This window comes from Martes martes (assembly GCF_963455335.1).
Source record: "Martes martes genome assembly, chromosome: 2".
NCBI classification, from domain to species: domain Eukaryota; kingdom Metazoa; phylum Chordata; class Mammalia; order Carnivora; family Mustelidae; genus Martes; species Martes martes.
This window is the reverse complement of record NC_137889.1, coordinates 136249447-136263717: the sequence shown is the minus strand read 5'-3', so window position 1 is coordinate 136263717 and position 14271 is coordinate 136249447. Positions and strand designations below refer to the sequence as shown.

The 14271-nt window shown below is 38.6% G+C and overlaps 1 protein-coding gene across 1 annotated transcript; it reads right to left on the bottom strand.

Moving 5' to 3' along the window:
* Positions 1 to 4790: 4790 nt before the first annotated feature.
* SCOC (short coiled-coil protein) lies at positions 4791 to 13844 on the bottom strand (the record flags this gene model as incomplete). Its single annotated transcript, XM_080796504.1, is given in 5 exon segments — positions 4791 to 6395; positions 7904 to 7987; positions 8325 to 8396; positions 13654 to 13804; positions 13806 to 13844. Coding segments are annotated over 5 exon segments (489 nt in total). The 3' UTR covers positions 4791 to 6252.
* Between the last annotated feature and the right edge of the window lie 427 nt (positions 13845 to 14271).

The following is a 14271-nucleotide window of genomic DNA, read 5'->3' as shown; positions in this document are numbered from 1 at the left end:
AAACTTGACACATCTTGCAAGGACTCCCTTTCTTGCTTCATAATTGGGACATCCCAATGAACTAGACATACTGAGTGATTCTAGAGGAGAATGTTTCTGAAAGCAAGCTACTTCAGGAGAGAAATCCTTGATTTTATGGAAAACTTCTTGCCTGACAAGTGTCTTGTATGTGAACATTTTTTCCTAAAGATTTATTAAAGCTTTTTTTACTTTCTTGGTTGCAGATTCATTTAAAATTGAGGGTTTGGTTAAACTCCATGAGCTTGCAGTGGTAGAATCTAAGCAACCTGTTTGGCCAGCTCACTGCTCCTTCCTGTGGGGTACCCGCTGTGGATGTATCATGGCTGATAGGTTTAACCAAAACTTAAACTTCTGTGTAAGTATGTGTGCTAGATCCATGCAGGCAATAAAGCTTAGAGTCTTCCTTTTACCACCCTTTTACCACCACTTTGTTTAAAATGACTTATATTTTAGCTTTTTCTCTAATAAAGGAGAAAAATAGTGTATTTTGCTTTTCTTTATTTTAGTTGGCCTTGTTAGAGGCTTTTCAACTTGGCCAGGCTAATGTAGCTTCCTTTTTCTTCAGTATCTTTTTAAAATAGCCTCGCCTCCATTCACTGTTTCTCTAGGAAGACACACATGACTAGGGTTAGTAGCCTTTTTGAAGGGTCAGGTCACATTTGCAAGAGAGACAGGATGGAACTGCTTATGTATTACAATTAACCACTAGCAGTGAATTTATTGTACATTAGAAATTTAGAACAGTAATCCAGAAATGGTTTTGTTAGCATTGTGACTGTGTTTGGACTTTAGCAGGACTTAGGGAAGAACTATCACATGGCTCATTTCAGATAACTATTTCAGTCTCATGTAAATGAATAATAGCATTTCTACATAAGTGTTAATAATCTCATCCCAAATTTTAGCTCCCATGCATTCCCATAGTATGCCAGCTGTGAGGAGTTTTGGAAAGAAAATCCTTCATCTGGCCTGTTAGATGACAAAGGCTGATGAGAGAGAAATTGTATTTGAGAATGCATTCGGAGTTTGTCTCTGGAAATGCATGGGAGGAGGGAATGTTAGGGAAGGTAGGCTATAGGATGATTGGATCTTTTAACTCCCAGCATAGTATCTTCCCACAATAGTTGGTGTTTGTTCACTGAGTATACTTTCTTTGGAAAGTGTACTTTCTTTGGAAAACTTGGGAATATTCTCAAGTTTTAAAAACTTCAACCCTTGGTAAGCCATCTATAAATAATATATAAAAATCTAAAACATGGTACATTATACAAGTGATTATAACATAAGACTTTGGCTTCTGTCATCACTCCTCCCCATCCACCTCCATAATAAGGTAAATTGAATCCTAAGGCCAACCTAAAGTTCTTGTTATGGTAACTTTGTGTTTAAATGGCATGAAGTCTCCATGATTTAAGAGAAATAAATTGCAGTTTTGTTTTTCAGCTAGTGTAGCTAAAAGACTGTTTAGTCATTCTCTCTGCCAATTCTCAAACAAATTTGAATGTAATCACATTTTCTGCTCTTTCATGATTTGCTAGTGGTCTTAACTAGTAATCTCTTGGTCTTCACTGGTAATTTTGTTTCAGCGCTGAAGAAATACCTGCAGACAACCACTAGAGGGTGTTAACTCCAGAGGGGAAAACGGGAAAGTGACAAAAGGTTTTACTTTCTTCAGAAACTTCTTAAGATAGTTTTGCTTTGCTTTGGACCACAAAGTTAATTTTGGATTCTGTAATTCACCTCTCATTTTTCTTTTGGAAAAAGGACACACTCAAAGAGGAAGAGTATTGGACAGGTTTAGAAATGTGACCTTATAAACTGGTGGCGGTTCCATGCTTAGATGATTTTGGTAACTTTTCTGCAAAAATTTTTGTTGCAAAAAAAACCAAAAGAATCTGTGAAAAGCTAAAGTGCTTTCATACTTGACACAAAAATTCATTTGGCAGCCAAACCTGACCTCCCTGACAGGACTTTATCATTCTTAGTATTAAATTCACATATTTGTTACAAAAATGTTAATGTATTTGATTACATTACATGTAATCAAACCATAGTTTTGATTACATGCCCCAAACCATAGTCAAATACTTTATGTAATCTGAAAAATTCCAAATTCTAAAACATCTGGTCCCCAGAATTCCAGATAAGGGATTGTGATCTCTAGCTAATCTGCTATAAATAAAGTCCAAAGGGAATATAAAGAGGACAAATTCCGGATGGAACACTATTATCAGTATTGAGGGAAGTCCTACTAGGGGAGAGGTGGTTGAGGAAAGAGATGTGCTGATTTTCCTGTCAACCGTCTTTCCACCAGCATTGAGAGCTAGAAGTGTTAAAAAAATTATTCTGCCACTTGTTAAAACAGTGAGGAAGAATTCATTCTAGCTACTACAATTGGTGCCAAAGACTATCACAGTAGAGAGAGAGTTTGCTCAACCCCAAATTCAGCAGAGACAGCTGGGATTTAAAGTCAGTGAGCAAAATCAGGGGAGAGGGAAAATTAATAAGGAGACATCAAGGGTAGAGGAATGCTTGCTAAATTGATTTCACCCCGGAAAACCACAGTGATCAGATGCCGAGGGTGGGGAAATTCTCTCTAAACTGACTTAGCAGGATTCTTTCGAAAACTGGCATAGTCAGGCCGGAGACAAGGCATATGATGAAGTCCAGTTGAAAAGAAGGCTCGGAAGAGCCTGGTTAAAGTTTGGTCCCAGAGAGATTCTGTCTCAGAAGCTAGACACAGTCCCTGTGCATACTGTTGACCATCTATCTATATCTCCAACAGAGAAATTGATAATCTGAAGTGAGATACTGTCATAAGGAAAACAAAACGTATAGCATTGGCTTACCATTCACATGACAAGCAGGTGGGACTTGTATTTCAGGTAACATTTTGTCACCTATTGAGTTGACAGCTCCATGGGTACCAGTTGGAAAAGTCAGGATGTGAAATGAATTGCTTGGTCCTTGATGTTTTTAGCAAGGCATCACAAGAAAGAATTGACCAGTCTCCCAAGTGGAGATGGAATAGAGAAGCATCAGATATTAGGAACCTCAAAGGATTAGAGAATCCCAAGTGTTTCTGTACCCTTCTGTACCAAAAAAGGTCTAAGGCTGTTTCTTTTTTGAGGTGTGGGAGGCTGAGGGGGACACCCAGCAAGACCTCTCTGTCACTTGATAAGCCAAATAAAGGGCTCCCTCCCTGCCTTAAGGACCTGGGTGTTAGCACTCCCGGTGCAGTCTTATTTTCAGTTGGTCACAAGGTAGCCTCCACTAAAGAGGCAGGGTCCTGTGATGAAGAAAGCATACTTTGAGAATTTGGTCTAGAAAAGTGCTTGATTGTGATTCCTAACGGGTAGAACTAGAAACAGAATTTTTGAGGGAATTTTACTGCCAAAAAAATGTGAGCTTGGCCTTAAAACAATGGGCACCAAACTAATGCCAGCAGTAAGTGCACTATTTTCACAATTCTCATAGAGGGCATGTTCCCAGCCTCTATTTCAGACAAGAACTTTCCAGAGTGGAAGCCACTGAGGGTAATGAACAAGCGAGTCCCCTGCCAGAGAGCAGAATCAGAGTCTGATCAAGGTTGTTTTGGGGGGGTTTGCTTTTTGTTTTGTTTTGTCAGAAATAGCACAAGCAGGGGGAGCATCAGGCAGAGGGAGAGGTATGTTCCCTGCTGAGCAAGGAGGCCATACAGGACTCCATCCCAGGACTCTGGGATCACTACCTGAGCCAAAAGGCAGACTCTTGCTCTTAACCAACTAAACCGCCCTGATGTCCCAAGGAACTTCTTTATCACCAAGGACAGACTCTTCTCAGGGTTTCCCAGAAATATCCCCACAGTTGCTTTGAATCAATACATGTTTCCCTTTATTCCATTTTCCAAATTGAGGGTTTTTATTTGGGTTTCCTGTCCTTACCACACCGTTCTAAATGGGCAGAGGTGAGGGTGAGAGCAAATAATCTGCCCATCAGTTTAGAGGTCAGACTATTAGAAGCCACATCCACAACTGATGGACCTTGATGGAGATCCTGGATTCTTGAGTTTCATCAGTAGGAGGGGTTGAGTGTGTTCTGTGCATGGGAAGGTTGTGCACAGAGACTTAATAGCAAGAGAAGAATGCAGTGGCTGCTAGTTGGTACCCAGATTCTCCATGTGCTTTTATGATAAGAGAGTTGTAGCTGGAATATGGCTTCCAGCCAAAGACTACATTTCTCAGCTCCTGCAATCTAGATGTAACTAAGTCTCTACACCACTGGAATGTAAGAAATGCCATTTCCGGGCAGGCCTAACCCTTAAAACCTTGCATATGTGTCTCATGCAGTTTCTCTGTAAATTAGAATAGTGATTAGAGTGATTTGGAAGCCATGGTCGAAAATGGCAGAGCTATCCTCAAGTTCCTGAATCATTATGTGAAACAAACCTTGACAGCTTGAAATCCTTAACCTCAAAACCCTTAGCTGGGAAACAGAAACTTCTATATTTTATTAATGTATCTCTTGTTATAGGAGCTTAGCCTAACCTAAAAATTACAACCACGTTTCCCCGGGCAATCTTGGATCTCTCTCTCTGAATTCTTTGCTTTTATTTTAAAAAATTAATGTAGAATACCCTGTAACATTTGTTTTAATAAAAATATTCCCCTACACGTACAGTAACTAGTACTTAAATAAGATATGCTACTTACCCTGTGGCTTTGACCAACCCTGCATATACCACTACACCATTATACACACCACAGTTACTATATTAACACACACACAATCTCTGAAACAGCTTTTTATTAAACAGCAAAGCAAAATTGCAACACAATTTTAAGTGTTCATAGATTAGGTCACAAAAGGGATGCAAAATATTTGCAGTGTAACTATTATATTTATACAGCTAAAGTCATTCATTGACTCACACCAATACAAACATAAGATTATTCCAGGATTAAAAGTAGCCCAAATCTAACAACCAAAACAGTATTAGTGGATCTCTTCCTATTTAACATTTTAACATTACTTCTGATACTAATTTTCTTACCAGATGGAGTCTACAAACTAAATTTTTAGAAACTGTCAAAGAGTGATTAAAATTCTGCAAACCAAGTAGTTGGGTTTACAGAAAATTCTGGGAGAAGTAGTGAGGTTGAAATACTGAGAAAATATCATCTAGTACACATGTAAAACTCCCTCATTTTATTCATGATTCTGATACTAATACACTCTGAAGGGATTTTGCAAAAGTTGATCTGCTGGGTGCTACAAAGAAACATTAAGACTAAACTCTCTGTAACTGTTCTCTTTCAGATGTGGTTGACATAAGGTTAGTCACATTTAATCTACTCTCTCAGATCTAGTCTGTGTCAGAGATCACACAAATCTGGAGTAAAAACATTTTGGAGTCGCTTACTACAGTTTGCCAATTATCTTTTCAATCCTATTCATATTTTTCTCAAAATTTTCTATTCCAAACATATAACCAGAGCTCATCTTTTCAGATATTAAGTGGGTTGTTTTGTGCAAAAGGAAGGTTTTAACAGCCAAACCTTCCGAATTTGACAATTCAGTTGCAAAGAAAAGTCTTCATACTTATAGCCTCTGTTTTCAACTGATTAAAGAGAAACCAACAATTCTATCTTATTACTATGACAAGCCCTAACTGAGAAAGTATCTCATTTTAGTAAGTTTCAACAATTCAAGCTCAGGTTACTCTCACAGATGATTAACTATTAAAATTACTTTTATAAATGTAAAACCTATTTTCTCCTTAGGGGAAAGGAAATGGGGAGGAAGAAGCAAATGGAGAAGAGGCACAACATGGTGGACAGGGTACATAAAGCTGTGCGTTCAGTACATGATTTTGGTCACTTTTCACAACATGGTGTTATTTTCTTGTATTTCTTACTATGCCTATGTCCTTATCTATTATTATAGATAAAAGACAGTGCTAAACCTATAAATCAAAGCAAATTTGATAAAACATTCATTTCCAAGTTTCATAAATATATGCATTTCTAATTATAAAGTCTCTACAATACATCTGCACGTTTTCATAGACTAACTTATACACAAACTCATGAAGTCTTCCGTTATGCTCTTAATTTTGCCTAGATCTGACATTATCTTCATAAATATTCAATTAAGCCACAAACAAAAGTACTATAACTTTTTAAATCTATCCAGGTTTTAAAGAAAAAAAGATCAGCAGCAATTCAATAAAACAGAAGGGATGTAAATCCCTTACTTTCTTTTGCTTTTTGTGTCAGTTGTTTGAAAAACACTAGAAGCTGACATGAGGTTTTCTATATATTGTCCAAGAACTTGGTTTTCTGATTTTAGCTTCAGATTTTCTTCCTTAACTGCATCTACTCTTGCGGAGAGGTCTATATTTAAAAATAAAAAAAAGTCCAGGATCAATAAAATGATGCCAGTGATTCCATATTATACAAGACTTAGGATTCATTCTTAAAAGAGATAACACGATCTTTAAATTTTCTGCTTTTAAATTCAGGTAACTTTAGAAATTAAGGTAAACAAAGTAAACTGAGTGCAACTTAATAGCCAAAATTCTTAAAAAGAGATTTCACATTAAACTAAATGTTGGTAAATGGCATCTATGTGGAATAGTTATTTCTTGAAATTGTTATTTCCATAAGATACAAACTTGGTTTTTAAAATGTGAATTTTGGTTCATGTCTTATCAACATTTAAAAAAAAATCTTTGTTAGAAATGCTTAAGAAAATGTGGCAGGCAAATGCAACTCAATTTATATATTGGATATAGAAGGTCAGTTTCCAAGCAACTGAGCATTTTGTATTTTTACATTAGCAAGAAATTCAAAAGTTCTTAATGACCAAATAAAACATTATCTTCATTCATTCATTTAACAACTAAGTATTGGGTGCCCTTTAAGAGTTACAACAGTAACAAAGTCCTTGCCCTCACAGAGCTTATATTCTAATGTACATGTGGACACATAGGCACTTGCAGGGCCCCAAGTAGGGGTCAAGAGAAAAAAGAAGGGTATGAGTTTCAGGAACCAAAAGGGAAGTTGTCTTTTTAATACAGTATGGTCAGCGATATTCTGATAGAGGGAATTGACAAGAGATTTAAAAGAAATGAGGGAATGAGCCATACAGAATGCAAACACCTAAGCAGAGAACAAACAGAGAACAGCAACCACTAAGACCCTCAGTAGAAGCTTGCTGAAAGAGTGGCAAGGAGGTCAGTGTCTGAGGTAGAATGAATGAGGCAGAGTGTGACATGACTGATTTTGAAAAGTATAAAGAGGTAAAAGATTTCCAGAGGGTAACCTGGCTTTTATTAACTGTGAAATGGGAAGCCAGTGCAATGACATGATCTGCCCACCCTGCTGTTAAAAAAAAACCCAAAAACCCAAAAACAAAAAACAAAAAAACACACAACACAACCTCTTAATTTCATCAAAAACCAAGATATTTCAGTGGTAGTATTAATTTCATGCAAGACATTTAGAAAATGAAATAACTCAGATCAATTCACTTTTAACCTCTGAAGCTAAAACACTTTCAAAGTAAAAGCTTTAAAGTTTTTACATAAAGTATATGCCTTATTAAAGTGGACTTAGTAATATCTCTGTGCAGGGGTTTAAGGGGTTCTCATGTAATAAACAGCATTACATTAACCCTGGAGGGATGCACAGGGACACTATTTGACTTTCTTACTGAAGGGCATTTGTTCTTTAAAATCGACAGCCAAAGCTGCAGGGAGGAGGGAACAGAAACTATTGAAATCGACTTTGAAGTTTATACTTTTAAAACTGGGAGCATGATAAGGAAATTTAGCAAAACAAATGCTTACAATTTCAACTAACCGGATATTGTTCAAGAAAACTACAAAATGGAAGCAAACCTTCAAGTGTGTGTTGAAGTTCCAACACTTGATTAATAAGTCGTGTTTTTTCCTCCAGTTCCACCTGATTTTCAGCATCCACTGCTGTAATACAAAGGTTCAGATTTACTAGTAATTAACATTAGGTACCATTTGTGTAGCACAGCACTTAAAGATATGCAAAAAGTTTTATATCCATTGTCTTACTTGACTTAAGAGGCCTGGAAAGGAAGAAGTTAGATGCCCACATGGCAGATAAGGACACCAAGGTGAAGATAAACGATTTTGCCATTATCAATCCTTTCTAGAACTAGAGAGGTTATAAATAAGTAAATTAGCCAAATCCAAGCATTCTAAATATTGCTTCTCTGTTCCTTCCATTGCTGAAGCCAAAAGCATTCACAAAACCAGGAACTCACAAAAAGGGAAATAAAGCACATACCATCCATGTCGGCATTCATCATCTTGGGTAACAAGTTTTTGGGCCTTGGGTACAAAATCCTTGATGAATGGTCTACAATAAGAGAAAGTTAGAAACAGACACATATAGCAATAAAATACCACTGTACATTTAAAAAAATTTTTAAAGGAGAAAATGATCAAAGTTATGGAAGAACAAATACAAAATATTAGAAATTTTAAATATGTTATCTTCTTGGAAAGCGATATGGTAATAAATCATGCTCATGAAAACATTTAAATATTTTTTACTAAGCAATTTTGCTCTTGGAAATTTAGCCTAAGGAAAATTACAAAGAAGGAAAAAAATATATGCATAAAATTTTCACTTCAACCTTATTTACAACCCATGAAACCGGAAACAATATAAACTGTCCATTCAGCCTCTGGTTAATTACTGTAGTTTCTAATCAAGTGGCTACTAAAAATAATTATGATGACTATAACATGGAAGAATGTTTACAAAATTGTGAGTTCACTGATATAAATTATGTAAAATAAACATACATACAAATAAAGAGAACAGCAAAATGAAAAAAGCTCTTATGTTAAAGATGATGGATGATAGGAATGAAGACAAATCTCTTAAAAATATTTTTCCTTTTAAAGTATTACCTTATACATACTGTTTAATATTTTTTATTGATAAAGTTCAAGAGAAAAATCAGTTACCTGAAACACTAAAATGGGAAAAATGAAAAAATATCAACTTGTTACCTTCTGGTTATGGTTAAAACAGATTAAATAGGATGTGCATAAGTAAATAAATATTAATATTTTACTGTTTCTGTAAAAGTTTCTAAAATTTTGGGGCACCTGGGTGGCTCAGTTGGTTAAGCATCTAACTCTTGATTTCGGCTCAGGTCATGATCTTAGGGTCCTGAGACTGAGCCCCGTGTTGGGCTCCACAAGTAGCGCAAAGTCTGCTTAAGATTCTTTCTACCTCTGTACCCCACCCACAGGCATGCTCTCTCTAAATAAAAAAATTTTTTAAAAGTTCCCAAAATATGAAAGCATAAAATTCCTGTGAAACGTGTTCTGCTCTATAGCTAACATTCATTTCATATTCAGTGTGCTCAAGATTTTTAAATAAACCAGATTATTGCTGGAAACAGATCTGTAAACAATCTAATCTACTCACTGAAGCAGTGAGTAGACAGGTATAGACCTGCCAATATTATTACTCTTTCAACAAATTATTTATAGAGCACCTACTATACCAAGGCACTCTTATGCCTCTGTATGCTAAATAGTAGAACCCAGATCCTACTGAACAGGATGTCTATATTCTAGAACCAGAATCCTAAGAGTTATTAGCATATTGAGTATTCCCTCACAGTTCCAGTTGTTAAAATTGTGTGACACTTCAGATACTGGCATGAACATGGAGATAAAATGCTCAGTGTACGTATGTATAAGCTACCTCTGAAATAAGAGATCGCTTTTGGTCTAAAGAAGAAAGACATTTAACATCCCTTACATTGCATTATTAAAGACTTCACTAGCTACAAATGGTATAAAATTGACCTAATGCTTAATAGCTTAATGCTTAAAGATGCTTAATAGCATCTTTCTACTTATCTAGCATTAGAGCTGCTCTCCCTCAAATTGTTTTCACGTGGTTTTAATCCTCAGGTTCTTTGTACTTCAGAAAGTTCACACATATATATGTGATATAATATGTACATAATATGTAACATACATATAAACTTTTTCTGATGCAACAGCCAAAAACAAAAGTGATCTTGGGAGTACTTAGCAACAATAGCCTGCAGCTTGGCTATTTCCGCTGCTAAATAATACACAAAAAGTACTTCAAAATTCTGACATTTAGTGTTTTTAAGAATACAGCTAAAACAAAATTTTCATGACAGCTGAGAAGAGTTATAAGATACAAAAGCAAAGAAACAGATAATCATGCAATCAATGCAACTGACTTTGAAATCAAGTTTAGTATAGGGATGTGGAATACTTCTTTTGCCTATGTTTCAGTCTAATACTAAAATTAAACCAAAAAGTCTTCTACAAAGGTAAAGTGCTCCAAATTGATCAATGTAATAATGAGGCCAGTTTCTGAAATTTTGGACAGATGTAACCCAAACAATGGAAAATCTATGTATGGCTTATCAACAGTTTGACTTCATCTGAAAAAAATGAAAGAAAAAAAGGCAGAAAAATGGGGTGCAGGGGGCTTATTAGAGGAAAAATGAAGCTTAGAAACACACACAGAAGACTGGGGTGGAGGCAAGAGCACAAAAGCCCAGTGGGCACAAGGACAGTGCTAGGAGATATACAACACAACCCAAGAGAACACTATACACATCACAGTCTATGTAAGATAACCTCCATGACTTTAGAGCACAGAATCTGTCCAACTCTAGGTGGCAGCCCTGGGCAAAAGGGTATTCATGACTCTTCAACGAAGCAGACAAGAGCACTGTTGGCTGCCTCTGCACAGCAACAACAAAGACAAACAGTAATTTTCTTATTCTGATGTGATTAAACAGGCTGGCCTCAAAATGCTATTCTTGCATATATTCAAGGTCTTCCAGTAAATTTAGAGTAACAGACTGATTTATTTTATAAGATCAGAAGGTTCATTGAGCTCTTTTATCAAAGTATTTTAGCCACAGGTTTTATTTTCTTTCAAAATAGGGTCAATCCTAAAACCTCACAATGTCTACATTAACACAGGTACTATGTCATAATACGCACTTAATACTAGTCTGAGTTTTTCAACTATAAAATCTTTTTCTCAGTCTATACTTGCTATCACATCAATTCAATTTCATGTGAAAAGTACTTTTAAGAATTCATTTTTGGGGCATCAGGGTGGCTCAGGTGGTTAGGCATACTACTCTTGATCTCAGCTCAGGTCTTGATCTCAGGGTCCTGACTTCAAGCCTGATACTGGGCTCCATGCTGGGAATGGAGCCTACTTAATAAAAAAAAATAAGAAAAAGAAAATCCAGACCAAAGTATCTCTAGCATGAGGACACTGAAATGAGTGTGGGGTGCTAAGGCTGATCTGTTTATCCTAAAGCTGCTTTCGCTCCAAAATGGATATGGTTCTTGAGGATCTGTCAACTCTGACCTAAGCCTAGGTTGGATCTTAAAAGCTTTTCTCAAATTACAGTGCGTTCTGGTGCCTATCTTCATCTAGCCTTGGTGGGGAGAAGAGAATCTAGAATTATTTTGATAATATAAGTCCAGGAAGCAAAAAGTACGGAGAGAACAAAAGTCAGGAAGTGTGACAAACATTAGGATGGACCCATTTTCCATGCCCACACATCTGTGATCAAAGACTACTGTTTTACCAAAGGAGACCTCTACCTTCTCTTATAGTATCCTGAATAGTACCACTGTTAAGAAGCAGTTTAGCACAGTGATAAAGGACATAAATTTATATTGCCTGGATTTAAATCCTAGCTCTGCTATTTATAAGCTCTGAAATCTTGAGCAAGGTTAACATCTCAGCCTCAGTTTCCTTATCTGTAAAATGATACAAGTATGTACCTCACATTTTTATTTTAAGAATGAGTTCAGGGGCGCCTGGGTGGCTCAGTGGGTTAAGCCTCTGCCTTCGGCTCAGGTCATGATCTCAGGGTCCTGGGATCGAGCCCCGTATCAGGCTCTCTGCTCAGCAGGGATCCTGCTTCCCCCCCTCTCTCTCTCTGCCTGCCTCTCTCCCTACTTGTGATCTCTCTCTCTCTATCAAATAAATAAACAACAAAAAAAAAAATCTAAAAAAAAAAAAAAAGAATGAGTTCAGATGTATGGTACTTTCAATGGTACCTCATAATGTTAGCTATTATCTCCTCTACCTTTTGGCTCTAATTCAGGCCACAAAAAGAAGTTTTGGTAAAATCATCTGGTCTAGCTGCTTCATTTTACATACAAATGGAGACCAAATAATGGCTTACCCAAAATCACAGAAGTAGTCACTGACAGAGCCAAGACTACTAGGCGACTTGTTTTCCATCACACCACGACAGGTATACTCACCTCTGAGACCTAAGATTTTGAGACTTTTTCCTGATACCCACCCAACTTGTTTGCATCTAAAACTGATTTTCATGTCATCCACTTACTAGTGAATAAGACTACTAAAATAATGTCACGGTTGATTAATATACTAAATGCTTTACATATATTATTCATCAAGTCAACAGAACGGCATTGTAATTTATATTCGTGGGTACTGTACCTCAGAAAGGCCACGTATCTGCCTTAGACTTCACAGCCATCATTTGTACCAAGATGCTGAAAGCAGGTCTAACTATGAAGTCCCTGTTTTTTCCATTGTATAATGGAAATACAGCCCTAATCTATGTTTGCCAGATATTCTTGCAATCTTTGATGTTAAATTCCTTTGACATTTTACTAAGCAACTAGAGATACATTTTATTCCATTCAGGGCGCATCCACTTTCAACTTGGTTTGTCTGTTCAGGCCTGTTCAAGTTTTGCATTGTTCTGGCTAGATAAATCCAGTTTCAGATCCCACAAGATGAAGGAATGGACTGGCCAAAGGAGGACAGGAGCGGAAGCTGGATCCCCAGAGAATGGCTAGCTATAGTGAATTTAATCAAGGAGTACAGCCACAGAATACACAAGCATAGCTTTGGATCATCAGGTACAGACAGCGCCGGGGACATAGCACAGCAGGTCCTTAACATTGTTACGTCATAGTAGTGGAATCGATATATTGTATAACAAAAGTCCTGCCTTTCCAAAGGCATCCTCTTTCTCCTTTTCAATCCTAACTCCCCAAAACTTGCTCGGCAGGATCCTTGAGGGAAGCCCAAGTAGAAACTAACCGGGAGCTCCTTTCGGCTCCAGGAAAGCTGTCGCCAGCCCTTATTTTACCGCTCGCTCGCCACCCTCCCCGCCTCGGCGTCCTCTCCTCCCACCTCCCGGGCTCTCGGCAGAGCAGCCACGGACTAGTCCCGGCGTGCCAGGCCCATCCTGCCCAAACGTCCCTCTGCAGTCCCAGTTCAGGGCGGGAGGCTGGACAGCGGCCTTCGACTCAGAAGAGGCGCGAGAAGGCGGCGGGGGTTCCACCTAACGGACGCGAGCAGCCCCTCCCCAAAGGAACCCAATAATAAGATGAGAAGAAGGTTACGCAGGGGTTCTGCAGGGAGTCAGGCCTGAGGCGCCCACCAAATGCCCAGGCCCGAAGCCGCTCTTCTGGGCGCCTGGTGCGCCGGGCCGCGTCCAGCCCTCCCGCCCCCCCACCCCCCAGGCGCTGTACCGGAGTCGCAACTCCATTCGCCCGGGGCCAGGCCCTCCGCGGCCCTTGACTGCCCTCACCTGCCGTTGAAGGCGCCAGGAGTGGGAGGGAGCGGGAAGACGCTTCAGGCCCCAACACTTGGACCAACCGGTACCGGCAGCCCCGCCCTCTGCGCCCACAGAGCGTGCGCCGTGTCGAGAGGCCCGCCCTGTCCCGCCCCGTCCCGCGCCGTGGCCCACCAATCCCCACTCAAGAAGACACGCCTGCGCATTAGCTGTACGACGCCCCAATCGTCCTTTGTCAAAGCCCGACGATCCACCTTTTGCCTTAACAAAAGGACGTTGGCATCCAATGAGGATTAAGGCTGTTGTGGGCGGGTCCGGTAAAAGCAACAGCCAATGACAGTACAGGAGCGAAGTTAAGCGTGAGAAAGCCAGTCCAAAGAAAGCCCCTCAGTCTCAGCAGGAGCCGGAGAAATTGCGGTCAGAAAGCCAGTATGGAAAATTCTGACAGCTGTCAAGAAGGAGGTTGGTAAAACCAAATGCTGGGGGAGAGGGAAATCATTCAAGTTTAAGAAAAGGGCATTTGTGGACATAATAGGTAAAGCCAGTGCAATACCGAGGTACCTCAATTCTAAAAGGAGACTTTTCCAACTTTTCTAACTTCCCAAATCAGAAAGTTCCTAAATACACCCCTAG